The following is a 27,028-nucleotide window of genomic DNA, read 5'->3' on the forward strand; positions in this document are numbered from 1 at the left end:
CCCTTCAATTGTTACAGGTGTGGTGACCCGGGTCACATTGCCTCTGATCCTAAGTGTCGCCTGTTTGGTAAGACAGCACCCACTGGTGCTCCGCCCCGGCAAGTAGCTAATGTTAATTTTGGGGAGGAGGTAGCAGTCCAGGGGGGTGGGGGTCCCGCGCATATGACCCTAGTCTCGCTAGGAGACAGTGAGATGGTCCATGAAACCTACTTACCCTCTAACACTAAGAAATATGGGCAAGTAGTGACCATCAATGGAAAGAAGGTTGAGGCTCTTAGAGATACAGGAGCCAGCGTGACCTCGGTGAGGCAACACCTGGTGTCTCAAGAGCAGATTGTACCCAATGCCTACTGTAGGGTTGTCAATGCTGACAACATAGAGAGTCGTTGTCCAATGGCTCAAGTTCCCTTTGAGTGGGGGGAGGTCTCTGGTACTCTACAAGTCTCTGTGAGAACTGACATGCCTGTAGACTGTCTGCAAGGGAACGACCTGGAGAGCTCCCCTTGGGAAAAGGTGGAGAAGACCACGCATCTGAGGATGGTGGGTCTACCCGACTGGGCGTGCGTGACCACCCGGTCAATGGCAGCCAGTAGGGGTGTTGAAAGGGTCCTGGAGCCTGAGGGAGAGGTCCAGGAACCGGCCTTAGGGAGAAGGCGCAGGAGGCGCGGGAAACCGGCCCCCGAAGTTCCCACGGCCCAGGAGGAAGCAGACCCTGAGGGGGATGCTCTGGAGCCTACCGGGGAACAGATTGCCGAACTGGGAGACCTGCCTGAGCTGACCCATTGGCAGCAAGAAGGAGGTCCCTCCAGGGAGGAATTCTGCAGGGAGCAGAAAGAATGCCCTTCTCTCGTGGGTATGCGGCAGCAGGCTGCAGACCAGGCCAATGGTGTTCAGGCCAAAACACACTACGTGTACTGGGAGAGCGACCTCCTGTATTCTGAGCCTAAGGCTGCTGAACCTGGGTCAGCCCGTGTGCTGGTGGTACCCCAGAAGTTCAGAACCTTCCTACTGGGGCTGGCTCATGATGTACCTTTAGCAGGACATTTGGGGATGGACAAGACCTATGACAGGCTTGTCACCCACTTTTACTGGCCCCAAATGCACAAGAATTCAGATTCCTACTGCCGAACCTGTCAGACTTGCCAGGCAAGTGGTAAGAGCGGAGGGAAGCACAAGGCTCCTCTGCAGCCCTTCCCCGTGGTCGGTACGCCATTCCAGCGAGTGGGTATTGATATGGTGGGGCCTCTGGGCCCCAAGACAGCCCTGGGCAACAGGTTCATCCTGGTCTTGGTGGACCATGCCACCCGGTACCCTGAAGCCATCCCTCTGAGGACAGTGACGGCCCCCGTGGTGGGACGAGCACTGATGGGAATTTTCTCCCGAGTGGGATTCCCTCTAGAGGTGGTGAGCGACAGGGGGACCAATTTCATATCCACATATATGAAATCCCTGTGGAAGGAGTGTGGGGTAACTTACAAGTTCACCACTCCTTACCACCCCCAAGAAAATGGGTTGGTTGAGAGATTCAACTGAACCCTCAAAGGCATGATCATGGGCCTAGACGGTCCAATGAGGCGTAAGTGGGACGTCCTCTTGCCATGCCTGCTCTTCGCTTACCGAGAGGTGCCCCAGAAGTCTCTAGGGTTCAGCCCCTTTGAGCTCCTGTATGGTCACCCGGTAAGAGGACCTCTGAGTTTGGTAAAGGAGGGCTGGGAGCAATCTCCCAGGAAACCTCCCCAGAATGTATACAGTTACATGCTGGCCTTCCGAAACCAGACTAGGCGTTTCAGGCAACTTGCTGAGGCAAATCTGGAAGCCAGCCAGGAGGAGATGAAGCGGTGGTACGACCGGAATGCCACTCTGGTAGAGCTTCAACCTGGACAAAAGGTGTGGGTCTTGGCCCCAGTGGAGCCTTGTGCACTTCAGGATAAGTGGACAGGTCCATTTGAGGTTGTGGAGAGCAAAAGTCCTATCACCTACTTGGTGGAGATGCAGTCTCCCAGGAACCCTTTGAGGGTCCTACATGTTAACCGCCTTAAGCCCCACTTAGAGAGGACCGAAGTGGGCATGCTGCTGGCCACTGATGATGGAATGGAAGAGGAGACCGAGTCTCTTCCTGACCTCTTAGTAGCCTCTGAGAAAGATGGGTCAGTGGATGGAGTTAACCTCTCACCCACCCTGACGCCCGAACAACAGGAAGATTGCCGCCACTTGCTGGGGCAGTTTCCAGATAGATTCTCCCTGGTTCCTGGTGTCACAGATTGGTGCGTCCATGATGTGGACACAGCGGACAGCTTACCTGTGAAGCACAAGGCTTACAGGGTAACTGACAGGGTCAGAGCTTGCATCAAGGAGGAGTTCTCCAAAATGCTTGCGCTAAGGGTGGTTGAGTCCTCCAGCAGTCCTTGGTCCAGCCCCGTGGTCTTGGTCCCCAAAGCTGCTGCGCCGGGAGCCACACCTGAACTCCGGTTCTGTGTGGACTACAGAGGACTCAATCCAGTAACTAAGACTGACGCGCACCCCATCCCCAGAGCTGACGAGCTCATTGATCGGCTGGGGGCTGCCCGGTTCCTCAGCACGTTTGATTTAACGTCTGGGTACTGGCAGATCGCCTTGACCGATGGGGCCAAAGAGAGGTCAGCATTCTCTACACCAGATGGGCACTTCCAGTTCCGAGTCATGCCATTTGGAATGAAGAATGCCCCTGCCACCTTTCAGAGGTTGGTCAACCAGGTGCTGGTTGGGCTGGATGAGTTCAGTGCCGCCTACCTGGATGACATCGCAGTGTTCAGTGCCACCTGGCCCGAACACCTGCGCCACCTCTGGGAAGTGTTGATGGCTCTGCGCCGAGCAGGCCTCACGATCAAGGCGAGCAAGTGCCAGATCGGGCAGGGTTCCGTGGTGTACTTGGGACACCAAGTGGGGAGTGGCAAGGTGGCACCCTTGCAACCCAAAATTGAGACCATCCTGGCTTGGGAGCCCCCCAAGACGCAGACCGCAGTGAGGGCCTTCCTGGGGCTCACTGGGTACTACAGGAGGTTTGTCAAGGGCTATGGAACGATCGTTGCCCCCTTGACAGAGCTGACTTCCAAGAAGCAGCCCAGGAACGTGATCTGGACTGACACCTGTCAGAAAGCTTTTGACACCCTGAAGACTGCCATGTGCACGGCGCCCGTGCTCTTGGCCCCCAACTTCTCCAAGGAATTCCTAGTGCAGACAGACGCTTCAGAGAATGGTGTAGGGGCTGTTCTCTCACAGATGACTGAGGAGGGCTGGGACCAACCCGTAGCCTTCATCAGTAGGAGGTTACTTCCACGGGAAAGTAGGTGTAGTGCAATTGAGCGAGAAGCATTTGCTGTGGTCTGGGCGCTGAAGAAGCTAAGACCCTACTTGTTTGGGTCTCACTTCCGGGTTCAGGCGGACCACAGGCCCCTCAGATGGTTGATGCAAATGAGGGGTGAAAACCCAAAGCTGTTGAGGTGGTCCATCTCCCTACAGGGTATGGACTTTACGGTGGAACACCGTCCTGGTACAGATCACGCCAACGCTGACGGTCTGTCCAGGTATTTCCGCCTTAGTGACGAGGAACCCCCTGGGCAAGGGTAGTTCTCCCCACATTTCAGCTGGAGGGGACACGTGTTAGACCTGGCACCTTGGCGTGAGTTTCCCTTCCACTTTTTTGATGGTGTGCCTCGATGTTTTGCTGGTGTTGTCCGCTCAGGGCACTGCGCCACGGCTAATCCGTGCCGCAGTGCAAGTGCTCCCTAGGTAAAGTGTACCTGTAATTGATATTCATGATTGGTTTATTGGATTTACTGTCAGTCCCCAGTAAAGTGCACCAGGGGTGCCAGGGCTTGTGAATGCCAATGCTGTTGGTGGGCTTGCAGCGCTGGTTGCGCCACCCACAGAAAGCGGCCATGTAAAATGTGTCTAGGGTCTGCCACCGCAGACCCTGCGCGCAGTCTGGGACTGTCGCGCTGACTGCGCAAGTGCCCCCACTTGCCAGTCCCTAAACCTTCCCTTATCTACATATTAGCCACCCCTCTGGTAGGCCCAAGGGCAGGGTGCATTGTAGGCATAAGGTAGGACATGCCCTGATGTGTGTGGCATGTCTTAGTAGTGAATTACAGCCATTTTCGTTTTTCACTATTGAAGGCTACCTGCTCTCCATAGGCCAGAATGGGCTGCTGGAGTCACTACACGCTGTGACCCCAGTGGACTCATTGAGCATGGTAGAATATCAAGTTTAGTATGCCTGAACTTAGAATAATAAAATACTTCTTGTAGTCAAGTTTATTTTAATATCCTGGGTTTGTAAATACTACTTTTAGAAAGTTAGTATTTACTGACCTGGCCATTTCAGTCCGCCTCTGCTGTGTGTGTGTGTTCTGCCTAGCAACAGTGAGGAGCAGGGTTGGGGAATCCCCAGAGACAGGTTGGCTGCCAGGTGGTGGGTAGAGAGATGACACCAGGATGGGTGGGAGGAGTACACCTTGACTCTTGAATAGACCTGTGCTCTGCCACCACAAAGCCCTGCGCCGCCCCCTGTGGAGCGGCTGATGTCTCTGCCCTGCTGCTGAAAGGAAAGAGCAGAGTCACCACAACAAAGTGCTCCAGAACTGGACTGAGCCAGGCCTAGGCCCCCTGGCGCTAAAGAACAAAAGAATCACGGTATAAAAGTAGGAGCCTGGCTCCTAAGAAATCAGAATCCTGTTTTACCACAAAGAACCTCTGCCCGACTAGAAGGAGAAGAAGACGCTGGAGCCTGCTGCTTGCCTTGCTGAGAAAGGAGAGGAAGAGACTTGCTGAAAAGACTTTACTGCTTTGTGCTTGAACATTCTCCAAGGGCTTGACCTGAGCTTGCCCCCTGAACTGAACCCCAGGACCAGTGGGTTCTCTGTGCTTTTGCGAGCCGTGTGTGCATCCCGCTGGAAAGAGACTGCGCCCCTCATCGCCCCTCCTAGGGCCGTGACACTCAGGAGCTTGCCTGCCTCAACCCCGTGAGAGCCCCGCTCCGTCCGGAGCCGCTCTCTGTCCCCGGGCTAGGTTGCCTGCACCCCTGTCACCGCCTGCCACTGGAGCGCGCTGAGAGCGCTGTCACCCCTCCCGCCGGAATCCTTCCAACAATCGTGATCTTCGCCGGGTCACCAGCTGCACGGACCGTGCCCTGTGACCCCGCTTCGTTATCCTTGGAACACCCCCAGGCCGCGCCGCCCCCGCTGTGGAGACCCCCCCTGCACCGCCGTGCTAAGGGTCGCTGGCCACGCCTGCCTACCTGCCCACACCCGCTGATTGAGGACCCAAGAACACTTCACAAGCTGAGAGTCGCACCGACCTGTGCCGACTCTCCACATCACTAAAGGAGTTCCAGTACCGGGCTCGGGGCCCGCACCGCCTTATTTCCCCGTTATCCTCACCGCACCGCACGCCCGTCTCACCTCCCGCCGCCCCGGAGCTGCCGGGAAGAGCTGTGCACGGCGCAGGCGCGCCCACGACAGATGCGTGAGCCGCGGTAGGCCTGAAGTAAGTCAAGACTGGAATCCCTCAAGTGACATTGGTAAAAGACTAAAGAAGTACCCGCTTAAAGAACTACTTGCCTGCTTTATAACCTGGTGGCATCCAAACAACGTTACTGGTCTTGTGATAAATCTGCATAATGAGATAACTATTTTTATATAAAGGAACGTATTTTCACATACCTAAGCCTGGTGTCCGTTTCTGGGGGGATTGATGTGTTTACTGCGTGTATGATTATGATTGCTTAACCAACAACGCCTGAAGAATCGCCTTGGCTGCTCACGCCACGCACCTAGAGGGTGAGCAAGGGTCATTCCAAAAGGGGTTATCCTTTGCCCTGACGTGGAGGAGAGGGTCCCTGCTTGACACAAGGACATCCTTGCGCCAATCAGAGATCCCCGACTCTAACACGTTGTTTCTATGCCACCAGATTATAAAGCAGGCCAACAGTTCTTTAAGCGGGTGCTTTTTTAGTCTTTTACAAATGTCACTTGGGGGATTCCAGTCTTGACTTTCTTCAGGCCTCCCGCGGCTCACGCATCGGTCGTGGGCGCGCCTGCGCCGTGCACAGCTCCTCCCGGCGGCTCCGGGGCAGCAGGAGGCGAGACGGGCGTGCGGTGCGGTGAGGACTTTACGGGGAAATAAGGCGGTGCGGGCCCCGAGCCCGATACTGGAACTCCTTTAGTAATGATGCGGGGAGAGTCGGCACGGGTCGGTGCGACTCTCGGCTTTAGGAAGTGTTCTTGGATCCTCAATCAGCGGGTGCGGGCAGGCAGGCAGGCGCAGCCAGTGACCCTTAGCACGGCGGTGCAGGGGGGTCTCCACAGCGGGGGCGGCGCGGCCTGAGATGTCCGGGGATAGCGAAGCGGGGTCACAGGGCACGGTCAGTGCAGCTGGTGACCTGGCGAGGATCACGATCGTCGGACGGGTTCCGGCGGGAGGGGTGACAGCGCTTTCAGCGCACTCCAATGGCAGGCGGTGACAGGGGCGCAGGCAACCTAGCCCGGGGACAGAGAGCGGCTCCGGACGGAGCGGGGCTCTCACGGGGTTAAGGCAGGCAAGCTCCTGAGTGTCACAGCTCTAGGAGGGGGCGATGAGGGGCGCCGTCTCTTTCCAGCGGGATGCACACACGGCTCGAATTGGAGGACGAGCAAAAGCACAGAGAACCCACTGGTCCTGGGGTTCAGTTCAGGGGGCAAGCTCAGATCAAGCCCTTGGAGAATGTTCAAGCACAAAGCAGCAAAGTCTTTTCAGCAAGTCTTTTCCTCTCCTTTCTCAGCAAGGCAAGCAGCAGGCCAGTCCTTCCAGCATCTTCTTCTCCTCCTAGTCGGGCAGAGGTTCTTTGTGGTAAACAGGATTCTGATTTGCAAGGAGCAGGGCTCCTACTTTTATACCACATTTCTTTTGTTCTTTCAGGCCAGGGGGGCCTTCGCATAACCGTTCTCAGTCCTGAGCACTTTGTTGGGGGTACTCTGACTTCTGCTTTCAGTGTGAGAGGCAGGCACATCAGCCGCTCTACAGGAGGTGGAGCCAGCATTCAGGGGACAAGTACTTTCAGGAGCACCTTGTGGACAGCGCTTCGCCCGTCCGGGGCCAGGTGCAGGCTGAGTCATCAGTCGCTCCCCAGGGGGCGGAGCCAGCATTGTGGTGGTGGAGCACTGCCCTATTCAGAGTCCAAGGGGCACCCCCACCTCCCACCAAGGTGTTCTCCTGCCATTCGCTACCTGTCATCCCCCCAGCCCTGTCACTCACATAGCCCAGACAGTCAGATACACACACAGCAGAGGCGGGCTGAAATGGTTAAGCGAGTAAATGCTGACTTTCTAAAAGTCGTATTTACAAACCCAGGATAGTCAAATAAACTTGGCTACAAGAAGTATTTTATCATTCCGAGTTCAGGCATATGAAACATATCTCTCTACCATGTTTCCTGAGTCTGCTGGGATTATAGGATGTAATAATTCCAGCAGCTCATCTGGCCTAAGGGGAACAGGCAGCCTTGCAATAGTGAACCACGAATATGGCGGTAATTCACTACTAGGACAGGCCACACACTCGGGGCTTGTCCTACCTTACACCTACAATGCACCCTGCCCGTGGGCCTACTAGAGGGGTGACTAACATGAGGCAAAGGGAAGGTATTGGAGGCGGGCAAGTGTGTGCACTTGTCCGGCCGGCGTTACAGTACGGGACTGCACGCGGGGTCTGCAGTGGCAGACCGAGGACACATTTTACATGGCCTCTGGTGTGGGTGGCGCAACCAGCGCTGCAGCCCACTAGCGGCATTGGCACTCACAAGCCCTGGCACTCCGGGTGCACTTTACTGGGGACTGACAGTGAATCCAATAAACCAATCAGGTATATCAATTATGAGCACTTTATCTAGGGAGCACTTGCGCTGCGGCACGGATTAGCCGTGGCGCGGCGCCCTGATCGGACAACACCAGAAAAACAATCGAGGCACACCATCAACAAGTGGAAGGGAAACTCACGCCAAGGTGCCAGGTCTAACAGCAGGCAGCCTCACTGTCCAGCAGCAAACTGACTGCAGAAACCTTCTCATCCAGTTTAGACATATGTTTTCTCTGACTCCAAGTCAGACCACCTGGTGCACTCATGAAGTGGACACTGGGGACAGTCTACCTGTGAAGAATAAGATCTACAGGCAACCTGACCATGCCAGGGACTGTATAAGGATAGAAGTCCAAAAGATGTTGGATCTGGGTGTGATTGAACCCTCAGTTAGCCCTTGGGCTAGCCCAGTAGTCCTGGTACCAAAACCTCACACCAGCGGTGGGAAAAGAGAGATGAGGTTTTGTGTAGACTACAGGGGTCTCAATGCAGTCACTAGGACTGATGCCCATCCCATCCCCAGCGCAGATGAGCTAATAGATACTTTGGCCTCAGCCAAGTTTCTAAGCACATTTGACCTAATAGCTGGCTACTTGCAGATCAGACTAGCTGATGATGCAAAGCCAAAGACAGCATTTTCTACCCCGAGTGGGCACTATCAATTTGTGGTAATGCCCTTTTGTTTGAAGGATGCACCTGCCACTTTCCAAAGGTTGGTGAATCAAGTCCTTACAGGCCTGGAAGACTTTAGTGCAGCCTATCTAGATGATATTGCTGTCTTTAGCTCCACCTGGGAGGATCACCTGGTCCACCTGAGGAATGTTTTGGGGGCCCTGCAAAGGGCAGGCCTCACTATCAAGGCTACTAAGTGCCAGATAGGGCAGAGTCAGGTTGTGTGCCTGGGCCACCTTGTAGGTGGGGGCCAGGTTCAACCATTGCAGAGCAAAATCCAAACCATAATGGAATGGATTGCTCTAACTACCCAGACTCAGGTGAGAGCCTTCTTAGGACTGACTGGGTACTATAGGAGATTGGTCAAAGGGTATGGATCAATAGTGACACCCTTGAATGACTTAACTTCTAAAAAGATGCCCAAAAAGGTTCAGTGGACAGCTAGCTTTCAAAAGGCATTTGATGACCTGAAGCAGGCCATGTGCACTGCTCCCATTCTGCAGAGTCCTGACTACTCCAAGAAGTTCATTGTCCAAACAGATGCATCTGAATTGGGTGTAGGGGCTGTACTGTCACAATTGAATGATGAAGGTCAGGATCAGCCAGTAGCTTTCATAAGCAGAAGGCTGACCCCTAGAGAGAAACGTTGGTCAGCCATTGAGAGGGAGGCCTTTGCTGTGGTTTGGGCTCTGAAGAAGTTGAGGCCATACTTGTTTGGTACTCACTTCCTTGTTCAGACAGACCATAAGCCCCTCTTATGGCTAAAACAAATGAAGTGTGAAAACCCCAAACTGCTTAGGTGGTCCATTTCCCTACAGGGGATGGACTTTACAGTGGAACATAGACCTGGGAGTAACCATGCCAATGCAGATGGACTCGCTAGGTATGTCCACTTAGAACATGAAGACTCAACTGGTCAAGGTTAGTTTAATGTCCCTGCGTTTGGGGAGGTTGTGTAGGAGAGTAGGATCTGCTTCACATGGGTACCACCACTTTTTGCTGGTGTTTCACTGTTTTTCGACATTAGTCTGGCTGCGGCCCTGCTAATCAGGACCACAGCCTAGCTGCTTCCTCTCTAAAATAGTTTGCATGACATTAGGTACATATCTAATTGGATTCTGGAGTGCCTTATAAGCCCCTAGTATATGGTATACCATGTACCTAGGGCATAGGTACCTCAGAGGCCTACCAGGGGCTGCAGCATGTATTATGCCACCCCTGGGAAGCACTCCAAAATGGCACCACAGGTCTGCTACTGCAGCCTGGGTAAGGGTGTGCTTGAGCCCCTTACAGTGGTAGAGGCTACCTATACCCACCTATATATACTGACACACATAAACCTATAAGCCACTCCTATGGCCGGCCTTGACAATCCTGAAGGCAGAGTGCTTACTTTTGTGTGAGAGGGTGCCCAAGCATGACCTGCGCCCCTCTGCAGCTTTCGGAAATACTTCCTTATGGCTGTTCTGTGATACAGCCATACCAAATACCCTTAAGTGCATTATAACCTCGCGGTAAATGCTAACTTGGGAATGGCTGCAACAAAACATGTTGTGTTTGGTGTCAAACGCTTTGGAATACTGCCCCCCTGTCAGTTCTGGCAGCGGGGGTAGCATTCCACCCTTTTAGAGAGAGAGACACGTTCACACTGGTCAAACCCGGTAGGACTTTCCTGAGCCCTGGCATCACAAAATGGATGCCTCTGCCACAGACACGGGTCTGGCCTCCTGCTGCTGACCAAAACTCTGGCAGGGGAGGCCTGGACAATAGGTTTCCTGTCGAAGGGAGGTGTAACCACCTCCCCAGACAGGCAGATGTGTATTGGGGCTGGGTGGGAGCACTCTCTGGTCCTGCACTGGGGGCACATTTGGTGTCCCTGTGCATAGTCCAGTTCAAACCGGTTGCAGGGGCTACCTGCCCCTGCTCTGGCACGAAACTGGACAAAGGAAATGGGTGTAATCACCCCTCTTTCCAAACCCACCCGTAGGTGGGGCCTTAGAGTTAGTCCATCCCCTAAACTTAGTATAAGTATAGGAATCCAGTCCCTAGGACTTTAGATTACCCTAGTCAAAACTCTGCAACATATATCCTGGACCTTCGACTTTCTATCACGACTAGAAGATGGAAGAAGTCTCCCTTGGGGTCAATGAAACTCCCACCGGACGCCGAAGTCTTTGCATCACCAGAGGAGGAATTTCAGACTTCCCCGCGGCTACCCTGATTCAACACGAAAACTGAGGCCTGTGGCTATCGTGGGTGACGTGGAACCATGACCCCTGGACACTGTGAACTTTTGCAGCAACACTATCTTCCTGGCCCTCCTCAAAGCTTGCTTTGGGCTTCCAGTAGACCCAGCCTTGAGCACCTCCTGCACCGAAGACTGCTGGCCTCCACTCCACGAGTGACCCGCGGGCCAGTTTCAAGTGCGACTGCTCGGGGCTCCTTTGCGATCACTAGCCCATTGGCTAGCAGGTCCCCACGAAGGCAAATTCTCTTCTACTTGGGCTTTTCTGGTTGCTCCAGACGTGCCCTGACTTACCGTCGCTGGGTGAGTCCCTCAGACCTTGATGGTCTGCACCGCAGTCCTTTCTCTGAATTCCTGTGACTTGCCGTTGCCAAGGCTTGTTGGGTCCATTCTGGTCGCCGACACCGCAGCACTCGACAGACTTTGTGGAACAGCTCAAATCCAGCTCATGGACTTCATCGACGCCTCCTGGACCTCGTGGCTGAAGAGTCAAGACACCCATCAACTCACCTGAAGCACCCGACATCTGTGGGCATTGGTCCATCCTGCCCTCGGTCACTGGCTAGTGACCCAGACTCTGTCCCCTCTGCTTTCAGGTTCCTTCCATCCTAGATCCAGGCTTGGATCTCTTCTGACACTTCTCCTCTTCACGGCAGCAGCAGTTCTCTGCAGGCTCCCATTGAAATCGACGACGCGACTCGACACCAAAAGACACCTATGCACCCGGCTTCCCTGGGTGAGGTAACTCGAGTACTCCAGTGCTCCTGTGCTCCAGTGGGTGCTAGCCCTAGAACTTCTTATGTCCAAAAGGGTTTGGTCCTGACTCGATTCTAAGTGTCCCTAATCTTTAATTTTCCAACCGCGGGATTGCCCATAGAAGATAACAGGAACCCGCGGTTGTGTTAACACACTGCATACAGTCCCCGTGGGTCCCCTGTGTCACTACCTTGGGGTCCCAGCAATTCTACAGGCTCTAGGCCTTGTGTCTATCCCAGTCGTGGTTCTTATACCACTTTTTTGGTATATGGATTGGAACGCCCCTAGGGCCCAAACATGTATTTGTGCTATTACTGATAATTGCTAACTTGTAAACAAAGTACTTCGAACTCCAGTCTCATAAAGAGAGTAGAGGGGTGTGTTTTTATCTTAAATACATATATTTTTAATATATACCTGGTGTGGCTGTCCTTTCATTTGATCATTCAAGAGATTATAGACTGGTAAAACAAGCTGCTTTACATTCCTTCAAGACTTAGCCTGAAGGCTGCTCTCCATAGCTACCAATAGGATAGCTTTCAATAAAGGTTGTCTTTAACCATTCACCATAAGGGGTTGTTTGCACTGATACAAGGTGCCCACTGGAACTAGTGGACAGCATATATCAGGCCACCTTCTCACACATCATAATAAATGCAGTGCATGATAACACTTTCTTCGGTGTCAGGCTTTAGTTTTTCACCCTTGTTGGTGCAGCCAGTGCTGTGTATCTCTAGACACGTGTTTCAGGATAATTGTCCTTCTTCAGTAGAGAGCAGCACTTTTTTTGGGGGTGCTGGAGATGCTGCCCAAAGTCTTCTCAGGTCTCAGTACCACTCGCTGGGCGCAGGTGCATCAACCAGAGCTCGTCAGCTCGTTAGCTCAAGGGAGCCTTTTCAAACAGGAGGGGGTGGACGCACACTGCCTCACACTCCAGCACTCAGTTTGCCCCGATGCATCATAATAAATGCAGGGCACGATAACACTTTCTTCGTTGTCAGGCTTTAGTTTTCACCCTTCTTGATGCACCTGCGCCCAGCGAGTGGTACTGAGACCTGAGAAGGCTTTGGGCAGCATCTTCAGCACCCCCAAAAAAAGTGTTGCTCTCTACTGAAGAAGGACAATTATCCTGAAACACGTGTCTACAGATACACAGCACTGGCTGCACCAACAAGGGTGAAAAACTAAAGCCTGACACCTTTACACTACTGGACCTGGGGGGGAATGCGTGCACAGCCCCCCGCTTTTTTAAAATGTAAAGTCCAGGGGAGGTGGCACTCCCACGTGGTTTCTGGGGGGTCCATGCATTCCCCTACTTTAATTACAATAAAGCCTCGGGGAGGTGGCGGTCCTCGGGCTGGGGATCACATCCACCACCATAACATCTGCCAAAATAACAACACACACTGCAGGAAGTACTCATTATGTCCACATTCATTTTTAAGGCTGGCTCCTGACGAAGGGATTTAAGATCCCGAAATGCATTGGGCACTTCTACCAACCACATGAAGAAAACCGCATTATCGCTCTATTATTTGTATTGTTTTTTCTATTGTGACGGTACACTCTATTAAGAATCATTAATATGATGGACCTCGCCATTGTTTCAACATCAATGTTAAAATGAAGAATTGACAATTGTATATGTATGTGTTTAACCAAATATATGACTGCATTATGTTATTGACCAAAGTGTTGTTTTGATCACAGTTGATCTATTCATGATATTTTTGCTTTTGGATAGTTTCCAATACAGTGAGCAGTGCGAGGCACAAAGTGGGTTTTCCCACCTTTCATTCTCGAGCTTTGATATGCCAGAATCGTCAAAGGTCTTCATCAGGGTATTCTGACTCCCTAGCTATGCTATGCATTCTTACCACGTGAGAAAAGAGAATTTTTCCTATCAGTAAACGGTCTGATTGGATGTCCTCCGAGTCATATCAATCTACAGGCTTCATGGTAAAGTGTGGGGGAAGACATCCTCTGTAGTCACACGTGTGTCAAGAGGAGTACGCTGCCTGAGCGCCTAGTCAGGACGCCCTTCCACTGCTGTTTCATGATATTTTATAAAACACACAAGGAGTCTTACTGAATGGGATGATAAGACTTCTGATTTCTGTTATAGATCTGGGGCAGAACAGCTCAGACAATGGAAAGTAGCGGAATCCAATCTTGATGTGAGAAACAGGCTGCAGGTGAGTGATGGGCTATCCACTCTACCCTGAGTGCCACATCTTTGTCTCCAATCTGTCTGGGATCTCATATGCTTGTCAAGTACATCAATGTCCTTCCAAGAGGTTATGTCCATTCAAGACACGGCTGTGCAAGTGCCACAAATACCACCAGCTTCGAAACAGCATGAATACATGTGCGAATTAGGCATGGCCACAAAGTACGTTTAGAGGTTTGGGGCGGTATAAATAAATTCAGTAAGTGGTTTTTGCAAATATGATCAGATTAGGGTGAGGAAAGGAGGATGCTAATGAAGAAATGTCATTATTGAGGCCAAGTGTGGCTTTTATATGAAGGAGAGGTTTCAAAGCACTTGTACTGGCCAGTGCATGGATCCAGCTCACAAGGTGATCTTTCTTGACGTAAGGTAGGAGGTGCCAGTGACACTGAGAGGCAAAACATAGGAAAGGACACCTCAAGAGGAGCAGCACACCCTCCCTGCTCAGCATCCTCAGCTGCTAACCCCACTGTCTGTTTCCACAAGACAGCTACAGCTCTTGGAGCCCATCAGTCCCTCTTCAGTGCACTGAGCTCACAACGTTAGGACTCCTTCCCTATCCATGCAGTCAGGACTAGAGGTGGGGGACAAGTGTGGTCGACCAGGAGAGGCTAACTCATGCTCGAGGGGGTGCTTTAAGGTGTGGGGTATGTCTGTGGAGTTGTTGTAGGTATTGTCTGTGTAGTTATTGCTAGGTTAGTTTCTATTTTGTGTTTTCTGATTAGCTTGACGCTGCTTAACAAACCTGCACAAAACTTTCCAAAACAATGAAATCCAGGTTGAATTCCTGTTGGCAAGTTTTGTGAAGATCCATCAAGGGTGGGCCAAAAAAACAGGGGCAGTCCCAAAAGTCACATTTCCTGTTCTCACTTCTATAGGATTCTTTGCTCCTTGGTACAGAATTGCATCAAACATGTCCTGCAAGTAAAACTTTACTCAAGGAAATGCCGGTGCTTGGTTTGGTGTAAAACAGTTCAGTTGTTTTCGAGAAATTAGCGTTTAAAAACTGGTCTGGTCCAGGCTTGAATAGGCAAATTTTACACCTTGAGAATTGGAGAGCTGTGCTTTTGATGAATAAGCCCAACATCTGACAGATGCCAAGGATGTTCATGTTACTCTCTGTATTTTTAAATGTGTACAGATTCGCCAATAGGGACATATTTAATGGCAGTGGGCATTAAAAAGTGTTCCTTTGCTAATAATTGTGACATCATTTGACGAATCCATGTGAAATTTAGCATCTTTAGTTTTCTGTGAGTATGACAAGCTTTCTGCAGACTCGTCAAAGGATGGGGGCATTAAAATGGGAAAAATCACTTTCGGGGCCCCTTCTATTTCTAGGCCCATGCTTGATGGATCTGCACAAAACATGCCATGAAGAACGAAAAAAGGATGTACTTGTTTGGGAAAGTTTTGTGCATGTTTGCCAAATGGTACCAAAGTTATTAACAAAATAAAAACTGCCTTTCCAGTGGTAATTCGGATCTAATCACAGCTACAAAAATCAGCGAGAGTCGTGTTAGATCTGCAAATCCCGCTGAAAAGTTTTCAAAAAATTAAGCGCAGACTACTGCGCTTCCTTTAATTAGGCCCCGGGTGGGCCAGGTCCCGAGAGCAATTTGAAATAATAATGCGGGGCCACGCAGGCCCCCGCAACCCGACCACTGCTTCCCTGGGGATATATGCATTTTAAAGGCTCCAGCCCCCCCATGCAGCTCCGGGGACCACCCCCTCCCCAGGGCTAATATATTAAAATGCAGGGGTCCATGCGCCACCTCCCTGGGGCTATCTACAATTATAATGCGTGGGGGTGCTCCAGCCACTTCACGTAGCCCCAGGGACTGCCACCTCTCCGGGACTAATATATTAAAATGTGAGGGCCACCTGCTCTCCTGCTGTGCTGCCCCGGGGACCGCCACCTCTCCGGGGCTATATAAAAATATAATACGTGTGGGGGCTCAAGCAGCTCCGGGGACCGCCACCTCCCTGGGGCTCGACAGAAGGTGGGAAGGGGCTACGCGACCCCCCTCCTGGAGCCCTGCATGGCCTTAGAGACCACTACCCCCCAGGGCCAGCTCCTGCAATGTCCTGGTGTGCCCACCCCGGGACATTGCAGTTTGCTATGGGATGGCGGGAGCATTTTGGTCTCACTTGCTCAAAGTGGAGCACACTTTTGCTTTTTACACCCCGGGAGCGGCATCTTAGCCCAAAATAACCCAGGGAAGGATGGAGAACAAGGCCCCCCTTCCTAAAAATGTACAGAAAAAAAATGGCAACTCGCCCGGAGGCCCCGGCCCTTTTCTCCACCACTCTGCAAACGTGACTCGTGGTGCACCTACTGGTTTGGGCATGAAGTGCACTCTATTCCTGAGGGACCTTGGGGGCCCAGAAGCCCTCCTGGTTCCTCCTGTAAGTCCTACCCGGTGGGAATCCTGAGAGCTGGTCGGAGGCCCAGCCCCCTTTCTCCACCACTCTGCAAACGCGACTGCTAGTTGAAAGACCTTAGAAATTCACTGAACAACCCAAAGGTTACACGGACGTTATAGTTAGCAAATAAAAATAAAAAAACCTTAGAAATTCACTAAAAAAAATAAAGGTTGCAGGGACGTTATAGTTAGGGTCAGATTTCACTTGTACAAAACCAGTGAAATTCATCAGTACTAATTAGCTGAGTTAACTATAACTCGTGCCCCAGCAGTGCACTGCTTACGACCTCACATATTACATTACTCATGACATGGTCATTGACATCACTCATGACATCACTCATGACATCTCAAATGACATCACTGATGACATCATCCACAGAATCTCTGCTGCACCCACTCATACCCCCATATAACCTTTCATACACCCACACCAACTTCTACACTACCATTCTCAAACCCATTCACACCCATACCAGTACTTACACAGTTACTCCCTGATTCATAGATCAACACTCACATCCACTCACTCACCCAAACAGCCACTCATACACCCACTCGCTCCCTTATTGAGACACTGAAATATCCACTGATACACCCCTACAGACACTCACACACTGAGTCGTTACCATGGAGTTACTCACACACCTACTCACTTACCCATACTGTCCATGACATAGCCATGTAGATATATAATTATTTGCTTATAATTTTCGTGTTTTTGACTCACCTGCACAAACGTTGGCAGATATTTAGCATGTTCATCTCATTTTGAGTATTTTCACATTTGTGTTGATTCATCAAGGGGGGCAAAGTTAAAAGAGAGAGGGGGACTAAATGTGTCTACTTTACTAATAAGTGTGGTTCTGGTACGCAAATCCGCAGGAAATTTGGCAGGTCTTGAGCATGTTTAGTTTCCTTCTGGTTTGTCAAGTTTTGTTCAGATCCATCAAGAGGGACTACATTTAAAGGGGGAGAGGATAATGAAATCTTTGTTATGCAAGTAACTTTGGTGCCTTATAAAAGACATGTACAAAAGCTGGCAGATTCAGTGTTTACCTGAGTCTAACTTTACCTTGCACCTGATATATTGAGGGTCGAGGAAGGGTGCAGTTCAATACATACATCCATAGTCTGATAACCGTGGCACTAGCTAACAAACCTGCATGATATTTGCCAAACTCTAAATAAGTTGCTCCCAGTGCCTGGATCTCAGGGTTCAACAAGATCTAATAAGGAGGGCAGGAGTAAAGGGGCAACTCACAGTCTCCGCTGGCGTGGCCCATTGGGGTGGCTGTGGCCCGAAGGTTGTGAACAGCAAGTGTTGGTCTAAACCTGTGGGGTGCCTGTAGGGTTGAACGCCGTGCTAAGGGGGAGTTGGCGCAAGACATGGCCTTCAGCCAGGCCGTGCATCCAACTGGTGCCTGGCTGCCGACACACACTGCTTTGGGGGAGCTGGTGCTAGACCTGCCCTTCAGCCAGGCCGCGCACCCAACCTGCTACAGGCTGACAACCCCCACTGCTTCGGGGGATCTGGCGCCAGACCTGGCCTTTGCCCAGGCCGGGCATCCAACCTGCTGCAGGCTGCCAAACCACACTGCTTCTGGGGATCTGGCGCCAGACCTGGCCTTTGCCCAGGCCGCGCATCCAACCTGCTACAGGCTGCCAACCCCCACTGCTTCGGGGGATCTGGCGCCAGACCTGGCCTTTGCCCAGGCCGTGCATACAACCTGCTATAGGCTGCCAAACCACACTGCTTTGGGGGAGCTGGTGCTAGACCTGCCCTTCAGCCAGGCCGCCCATCCAACCTGCTGCAGGCTGCCAAACCACACTGCCTTGGGGGAGCTGGTGCCAGACCTGGCTTTTGCCCAGGCCGCGCATCCAACCTGCTACAGACTGCCAACCCACACTGCTTTGGGGAGCTGGTGCTAGACCTGCCCTTCAGCCAGGCCGTGCACCCAACCTGCTACAGGCTACCAACCCCAACTGCTTCGGGGGATCTGGCACCAGACCTGGCCTTTGCCCAGGCCGGGCATCCAACCTGCTGCAGGCTGCCAAACCACACTGCTTTGGGGGAGCTGGTGCCAGACCTGGCCTTTGCCCAGGCCGCGCATCCAACCTGCTACAGGCTGCCAACCCCCACTGCTTCGGGGGATCTGGCGCCAGACCTGGCCTTTGCCCAGGCTGTGCATCCAACCTGCTACAGGCTGCCAAACCACACTGCTTTGGGGGAGCTGGTGCTAGACCTGCCCTTCAGCCAGGCCGCGCATCCAATCTGCTACAGGCTGCCAACCCCCACTGCTTCGGGGATCTGGCGCCAGACCTGGCCTTTGCCCAGGCCGGACATCCAACCTGCTGCAGGCTGCCAAACCCCCACTGCTTCGGGGGATCTGGCGCCAGACCTGGCATTTGCCCAGGCCGGGCATCCAACCTGCTGCGGGCTGCCAACCCCCACTGCTTCGGGGGATCTGGCGCCAGACCTGGCCTTCAGCAAGGCCGCGCAGCCAACATGCTTCAGGCTGCCAAACCCCACTTCCCAACTGCCAGCTTGTTGTACGAGTTGGCTATGGGGCATGGCACATGCTAATAACTTTGGTGCTGGGCTGCCATGTAATGTACATTAATTAAAATGCACCAAAGTTAATAGCACTTGAAATTGCTTTTGCCCTCTACAATCAGTGCTGAAAAAGGCTTTGACAAAGCACACTGGCCATATTTAATAGAAAATCTTAAAGCTTTTGGTTTTGGTGCAACACTTTGTAGATGGGTCTTCAGCGGATATCACCACCACATCGCAAGTGTCGGGGCGGGCAGCACACGCTGCAGCCCACTCTTCACACAGAGGAGAAGCACCTTTGATTGGTTTTAATGATGGGGTGCTATTGCACTGAATAGAGGGCTAAAGGCTCACAAGCACTACCGGGTGAGCTGCTGGGCCCTTGCACACTTTAAAAAAAAGCTGAGATTTTTTTTTAAAAAAAACAATATTTTAAAAGGGACACATTGACCCACAAGTCCTGGCACTGAAGGGGATTAGTTTCTGTGTGGGTGATAACAATGTACTGGGGCACATTCTGTTATTTGCAGAAAGGAAATAAAGGCTGCAGTGGGCTGGCCCATTGCCCATGCCATATGCGGTGTGGGGCGGAAGAAAAATGTGACCAGCACCGCAACAGACCAATGCATTGAGAGGTCTCTTTACCTTCTAAAGGCGATTTAAAAAGCGATTGGAGTCATTTGTACACACTCCTACATATTTGTGTCTGGGTACAACTCCCACAGTGCAGCTTGCTGCTGGCAAATAATGCAAGACGAGCTCAGAGTGACAGGATATGTCATGTTCAATTTGAAAAGTGCAAATTACAAGGCACAAATGGTAGTTTCACCATCAAGTCAAAGTATGAAGACACCAGTCGCTTTCAGATCAAATATCGTGAATGAGTATTTATGCAACCAGTGACCACATGCACCTGATGCGGAGTAATGCAACCACTGTGCGCAGCCATCACTATAGAAATGCAAATAAGATGTCTGTTCATGACCCTACGCGGTCTCCAGCCCTGCCTTGCCTTATTCCATGCTCCTGTTCTCATGTGCCATTCACCCTGGCCACCTCTAGTCCTTCCCTCTGCTGCAAGGTCCTTTAGTTCACATATTCACTGTTGGTTCAGTAACTCTTTGGTGGAAGACCAGCTAGAAGTCATGTTTACTGCGCTTTATATACGTACTGGACTGCGCATGGCCTTCTGGTCGAAAGACAGCGCCCCCTGCCTAAAACGAGCAGTGATGCTGCTGTGAGCTCAGCCAGTAGGTGACACCAATAGTATATGGGAGGCACAGATGTTGGGATGAATAGGATATGTTACAATGCAAACATTTACCACGCATGCTTTTACAACACGGTTTTTACATCGCAACATCCATTACAACACATGATTTTACAACGCATGCCATCACAATGCATTTTTAGAAACAACATTTACAACACATTCCATTACAACGCATACCATTACAACACATACCATTACAACGCATATTACTTTTAGGGTAACAGTGGGGTAAGTTTTGGATAGTGTAGGGGTAAAATTACTATTCCCACTCCAGTGAGTGCAACAGTAGGGTAAGTGTTGGATAGTGTAGTGGTACAAATTACTATTCCCATGTACCCCCAAACCCATACCCACCCTAAAACTTTAAAAAACTCAATTTCTTACCTTATAATGCTTTGTAATGGCATGATTTGTAATGGTACGCGTTGTAATGGCATGCGTTGTAATGGCATGCGTTGTAGTGACATGCGATGTAATGCCTGCGTTGTAATAACATACGATGTAAATGCAGTCGCTTTATAATGACTGCGCTGTAAAGGTGGTGCATTGTAATGAGTGCCTTGTAATGGTTGTTTCCCGTTGGGGATCTTTGTTTACTTTGCAGAGTCCCATCTGCATAGGGGACTTGGCAGCATTGAGAGTAAACATTCTAATCCATCATTTTATCTGGGTTGTTATCCCCCACTTTAACTCAGGACAAGATCATTGCACACTTCAGAGTAGATGGCAGAATCTATGTATCTATAACATCACCGCTTCATTTATTCAGAGACTTTTAGCACTCCCTCCTATAGATAATCTATAGAGAAATATAACTTTCTCCACTGATAGAGATGATAGAAAACCTGTACTGATCTTTTATCATTTACTGGGGCTGTGCCCTATCACGCCAGCCACTGCCTCCAAGCCATACGTATCCAGTGGAAGTATTTTGGAAATGTAGGAATTAAGGCTAGTTGACTAAAAACACTTCTATGCTTTAAATCTGACCAATGGAAATCTGTCACCATGCCACTGGATTCAAGCTACAACAGCTGATGAGGGGTGATACCCTGAAACCGGTACCAGGTTGCTTGTTTACAGTCCAGGGAGGACCTGGCCTGGCAGTTCGGGCTGGACTGTTCCCACTGGGCACAGGGTCAAGACTGATTTGCACAGGGCTGGGTCCAAACTAGGTGTGGTTAGCAAACAAAACTATGGATTTAGGCCCAGATATCTGTACTGGGGGTGAATGTTTGACATTGTTCAGCATTCCATCCATCAATTGTTCTTTTTGCATTTGTCACCCTGAGTGCGACGGGCATGCTCAGACGTGGGTCCAGTGCTCTCCATGCCACTGGATTCAAGCTAGCCTGGCTGATGAGGGGTGAAACCCCAAAACTGGTCCCAGGATGCTTGTTTCCAGTTTAGGGAGGACCTGGCCTGACATTTCGTGCTGGACTGTTCTCATGAGAAACAGGGTCAAGACTGATTTCCATGTGGAATGGCATGGGGAGGAAAAAAACAATGGATTTAATCCAGATTTGGGACTTGGGGTGAATGTTTGATTTGTTCAGCATTCTGTCTATCATTTGTGAGTTTATTTTGCTTTAGTCTGACCAAAGCAGAGAAAGGTCAGTCAACAGTGAAAACATGAAGCATGCACTTGACATTCGATAGAACCATATTCGCTTTAGTCCGGAGTGTGCTCTCTGCCGACATTCAACAGTAAGGCCAAGGGGTCAAGAGACCTTGGACGTGGTTGAGCACCGGCTGCCGCTCATTCTGCCTGAAATCAGACTGCATGTTTCAACTTTCATTTCTATAAATTACATAAAAGTATTATTTTTTTTTTGCAGAGATTTATATTGCGCGAATCAGGTATCAGAGCGCTTTACATAGCACCAGTGACATTAATGCTCTGCAGATGGGTTAAATGGCCCTGCTCGGGTTACACATGAACACATTCCCATTCAATTCAATTCAATAAGATTTATTGAGCGCATGGCTACCCAGATGGAATTTCCAGTGCTGAGGTCTACTACACTTAAGCACAATGATCTCATGTAAACAGATAGGTTTGGAGTCATTTCCTAAAGCGAAGTAAACTATCATTTTGCCTAAGGGTTAAAGGTACGGCGTTGCACAGTTTGGGGGTAAGGTAGGCGAAGGAGCGCCCGCCGCGTCAGACTTTTCTCTCCCTGGGAATGGAGAGGAGACTCTGGTTACTAGATCTTAGCTCTCCTTAGGTTCAAAAAGAGCTGATGAAGGATATGAGGCCCTTCCTTGTGTATCGCACAGTGAACCATGCACAGCGCTTTAAATTGCATCCTCTTGCTTATGGGCAGCCAATGTAGAGTGACAAGTGCCTGGGAGGCCATTTGAAATGTAGGGATACCCAAAAGGATTCATACCACAGCATTTGGTATAACCTCAATCACTCAATCAATCAATCAGGCATTTGTTAAGCGCGACTACTCACCCATAAGGGTCTCAAGGCACTGGAGGTAGGGGGGGGGTGCAGGTTCCAGTCCATCAAGGAGGGGTTCCGTCGAAGAGCCAGGTTTTGAGGTTTCTTGCGAAGATGGGAAGCGATGTTGTCTTCCTGAGGTGGAGCGGAAGGGTGTTCCAGGCTTTGTCCGCGAGGAAGGAGGAGAGACCTCCCAATCTGGTTCTTCTGGTGTGAGGGACCACGGCATAGGAGAGCTGGGCTGATTGTAGGGTCCTTTAGGGTGTGTGGAATTTGAGTGCGCTGTTCAGGTATGCTGGTCCGGTGTCATGGAGGGCCTTGTATGCGTGGGTGAGCATCTTGAAGGTGACTCTTGCCTCGATGGGGAGCCAGTGGAGTGTGCGCAGGTGCTGGGAGACGTGGCAGTGTCTTGGCAGGTTGAGGACCAATCTTGTGGCGGCGTTCTGGATGTTCTGTAGCTTGCGTGCAAGGTTTTTGTTAATTCCGACGTAGAGTGCATTGCCGTAGTTGAGTCTGCTGGTGACCAGGGTGTGAGTGATGGTCTTTCTGTCTTCGAGGGGGATGCATTTGGAGGTCTAACGTAGGAGGCGGAGGGTGTGGAAGCAGGAGGACGAGACGGAGTTGATCTGACGGTCCATTTTGAGCTCGGAGTCCAGGATGATTCCCAGGTTGCATGCGTGGTCCGTGAGGGTGGGTGTGTTTCCGAGGGCGAGGGGCCACCAGGTGTCGTTCCAGGGGTCGGGGTTTGGGCCCATGATGAGTACTTCCATCTTGTTAGTGTTTAGTTGTAGGCACCTGTTTTTCATCCATTTGACGACGGCTTCCATGCCTTCTCAAAAGTTGTGTCTGGCAGTGTTGGGTTCGTTGGATAGGGAGAGGATGAGTTGGGTGTCGTCTGCGTATGACACAATGTTGAGTCCGTAGGTTCTGACGATGGGGGAGAGCGGAGCCATGTAGACGTTGAAGAGCGTAGGGCTGAGGGAGGACCCCTGAGGGACTCCGGAGGTGGTTGGTGTAGGGTACGAGAGGAAACGGGGGAGTCTGACCCGCTGCGTTCTGCCAGAGAAGAAGGTGCGGATCCAGTCGAGGGCCTTGTCCTGGATCCCTGCGTTGTGAAATCTGCGTATAAGGATGCAGTGGGAGACTGTGTCGAACGCCGCTGAGAGGTCAAGGAGGATGAGGGCTACTGTTTCTCCTTTGTCCAGTAGGGTGCGGATGTCGTCTGTTGCGGCGAGGAGGGCGGTTTCTGTGCTGTGGTTTTTTCTGAAGCCGGATTGGGAGGAGTCGAGGATGTTGTGCTCTTCGATGAATGGGGCGAGTTGGCTGTTGATGGCTTTCTCGATGACTTTCGCAAGGAACGGGAGCAGGGAGATGGGCCTATGATTTTTTAGGTCGGTGGGGTCCGCCGAGGGTTTCTTCAGGAGGGGGTTGACCTCAGCGTGTTTACAGTCGTCGGGGAACGAGGCGGTCGCCAGGGAGCGGTTGATGGTGTGGCGGAGCATGGGTGCAATGGCGTTGGCGGCTCTGTTGAAGATGTGGTGGGGGCAGGAGTCTGTGGGGTCCTGGAGTGGATTGACTTCATTGTCTTCAGTGTGTCTTCGGTGGTGAGGGCTGTCCGGTTGTCAATCGCTGGCTACAGGCTGTTGGTGGTGGTTGGTGGGGGTTCTGTGTGTTGGTTGTCGTCATCAAAGTTGTCGTAGATGCTCTTGATTTTGTGATTTTATGTTACAGAGAGTGGACTGCCCAGACAGAGAGAGTTCCCCACTTCCCACTTTGTACTTGCACTTCTCTCCTGGAGTGGGGTGGAGGGGCCCACTTTGCACCCGCACTTTTTCCCGCCTGGAGTTGGGTGGAGGGGCTCACTTTGTACTCGCACTTCTTCCCGCATGGAGTTGGGTGGAGGGGCCCACTTTGTACTCGCACTTCTTCCCGCCTGGAGTTGGGTGGAGGGGCCCACTTTGTACTTGCACATCTTCATGCCTGGAGTGGGGTGGAGGGACCCACTTTGTACTTTCACTTCTTCATGCCTGGAGTGGGGTGGAGGGACCCACTTTGTACTCACACTTCTTTCCGCCTGGAGTTGGGTGGAGGGCCCATTTTGTAGTTGCACTCCTTTCCGCCTGGAGTTGGGTGGAGGGACCCACTTTGTACTTTCACTTCTTCATGCCTGGAGTGGGGTGGAGGGACCCACTTTGTACTCACACTCCTTTCCGCCTGGAGTTGGGTGGAGGGGCCCACTTTGTACTTGCATTTCTTTCCGCCTGGAGTGGGGTGGAGGGGCACAATTTGCACTCGCACTTCTTGGATTCTGTTGAACTCTATCTTCACAGCCAGCCGTGCTGTTTCACCCCTCCCTCTGGGGGGCAGTAGAGGGTTATATTTCTGGAGATCCAGGAGGAGAGGGTTCCCTTAGTCTTCTGTGGACTGGTCCTGTGGTGGGTGCCCCTGGAGGCTTCTAGCTGACTTCGGCTGGACAGGCCGGTGCCCTGCCAGTAGCCAAGAGGCTCTAGAGCTGGGGGAGTGCAGCCAGGGAGTGTAGTTAGCGTTGAGGTCCACTGGGTGCGGCAGCAAGAAGAACCCGAGCTAAGGAGGCTGCCAGGAGCTAGGACATGAGGGTAGTTCTCTATAGCTAGGGGTAAACAGCAGAACCCAGAAGCTGTGAGAAAACATTGACCATCAAAGAAAAATCAGCATAATGTAAAGGTCAGGCGGCCCGGAAACAATGCTGTGGGTGGTAGGAGCGAGAAACAGAAACCTCTCCTCAGAAAGGGCCAGTGGGGCCAGAGTTCTGCAATAGCCAGTGAGTCCACGGAGGCTTTTGGGCTGAGCGAATCCTAACCACATTCAGCCAGTAATCCATCAGCCTGCTGGGTGCTCCGTGGGTGCAGCCAATAAAGAGTGCACACACTCTTACTGAGGTGGGGCCAAGCTCCCTGCAGCCTGCGGCCAGGGGAGCCCTTAGGCCTGCTTTATGGTGACCCAGGGAGCTGCAGAACACAAGCTCTGGTGAGTGGTTGTGGCACCTTGCTCCAGCGCCAAGGCCACTGTGCAGGGGCTCCTCAGCAGGCAGCAGGCAGGAGACAGGAAGCTGACTCCCTCCCCTCCCACCCTGAACAGGGTGGGCAGAGCGGCCGGTACGTGCACAGATAGGCACCAGGCTCAGGGCCAGCGAATGACACACATGGCCCCTCTTTATATCCTCTGGGTGTGGGGCTTTACTTCCGGGGAATGGCTTACTGCAGTCTGCTGGCACACTCACGTGATTGCTGCAGAAAGGATGCAAGTGTCTCAAGAGGGAGAGAGACATCGGCTCCGAAAGGAGAGAAACAGGAAATGCACCACAGGGAAGAGGGAGAGAGACACTCACTCCGAAAATAGAGAAACAGGAAATGCACCACAGGGAAGAGGGAGAGAGACACTCACTCCGAAAAGAGAGAAACAGGAAATGCACCGTAGGGAAGAGGGAGAGAGACACCCGCTCTGAAAAGAGAGAAACAGGAAATGCACCACAGGGAAGAGGGAGAGAGACACCCGCTCCGGAAAGAGAAAAACGGGAAATGCACTGCAGGGAAGAGGGAGAGAGACACCCACTCTGAAAAGAGAGAAACAGGAAATGCACTGCAGGGAAGAGGGAGAGAGACACTCACTCCGAAAATAGAGAAACAAGAAATGCACCACAGGGAAGAGGGAGAGAGACACTCACTCCAAAAATAGAGAAACAGGAAATGCACCACAGGGAAGAGGGAGAGAGACACTCACTCCAAAAATAGAGAAACAGGAAATGCACCACAGGGAAGAGGGAGAGAGACACTCACTCCGAAAATAGAGAAACAGGAAATGCACCACAGGGAAGAGGGAGAGAGACACTCACTCCGAAAAGAGAGAAACAGGAAATGCACCGTAGGGAAGAGGGAGAGAGACACCCGCTCTGAAAAGAGAGAAACAGGAAATGCACCACAGGGAAGAGGGAGAGAGACACTCACTCCAAAAATAGAGAAACAGGAAATGCACCACAGGGAAGAGGGAGAGAGACACTCACTCCGAAAATAGAGAAACAGGAAATGCACCACAGGGAAGAGGGAGAGAGACACTCACTCCAAAAATAGAGAAACAGGAAATGCACCACAGGGAAGAGGGAGAGAGACACCCGCTCCGGAAAGAGAAAAACGGGAAATGCACTGCAGGGAAGAGGGAGAGAGACACCCACTCTGAAAAGAGAGAAACAGGAAATGCACCACAGGGAAGAGGGAGAGAGACACACACTCCGAAAATAGAGAAACAAGAAATGCACCACAGGGAAGAGGGAGAGAGACACTCACTCCAAAAATAGAGAAACAGGAAATGCACCACAGGGAAGAGGGAGAGAGACACCTGCTCCGGAAAGAGAGAAACGGGAAATGCACTGCAGGGAAGAGGGAGAGAGACACCCACTCTGAAAAGAGAGAAACAGGAAATGCACCACAGGGAATAGGGAGAGAGACACCCGCTCCGAAAGGAAACAGGAAATGCACCACAGGGAAGAGGGAGAGAGACACACACTCCGAAAATAGA

General features: G+C 51.6%; 1 protein-coding gene across 2 annotated transcripts in view; it reads left to right on the forward strand.

Moving 5' to 3' along the window:
- Positions 1 to 27,028, forward strand: part of LOC146822515 (uncharacterized) — an 80,440-nt gene that overhangs the window by 39,900 nt on the left and 13,512 nt on the right. For both annotated transcript variants that reach the window (XM_085613635.1, XM_085613634.1), the window contains exon 4: positions 13,668 to 13,737. In XM_085613635.1, coding sequence (XP_085469761.1) covers positions 13,668 to 13,737 — 70 coding nt within the window. The remainder of the gene's footprint in view (positions 1 to 13,667; positions 13,738 to 27,028) is intronic.

Source organism: Triturus cristatus, chromosome 6 (genome assembly GCF_964204655.1).
Source record: "Triturus cristatus chromosome 6, aTriCri1.1, whole genome shotgun sequence".
Taxonomy (NCBI): domain Eukaryota; kingdom Metazoa; phylum Chordata; class Amphibia; order Caudata; family Salamandridae; genus Triturus; species Triturus cristatus.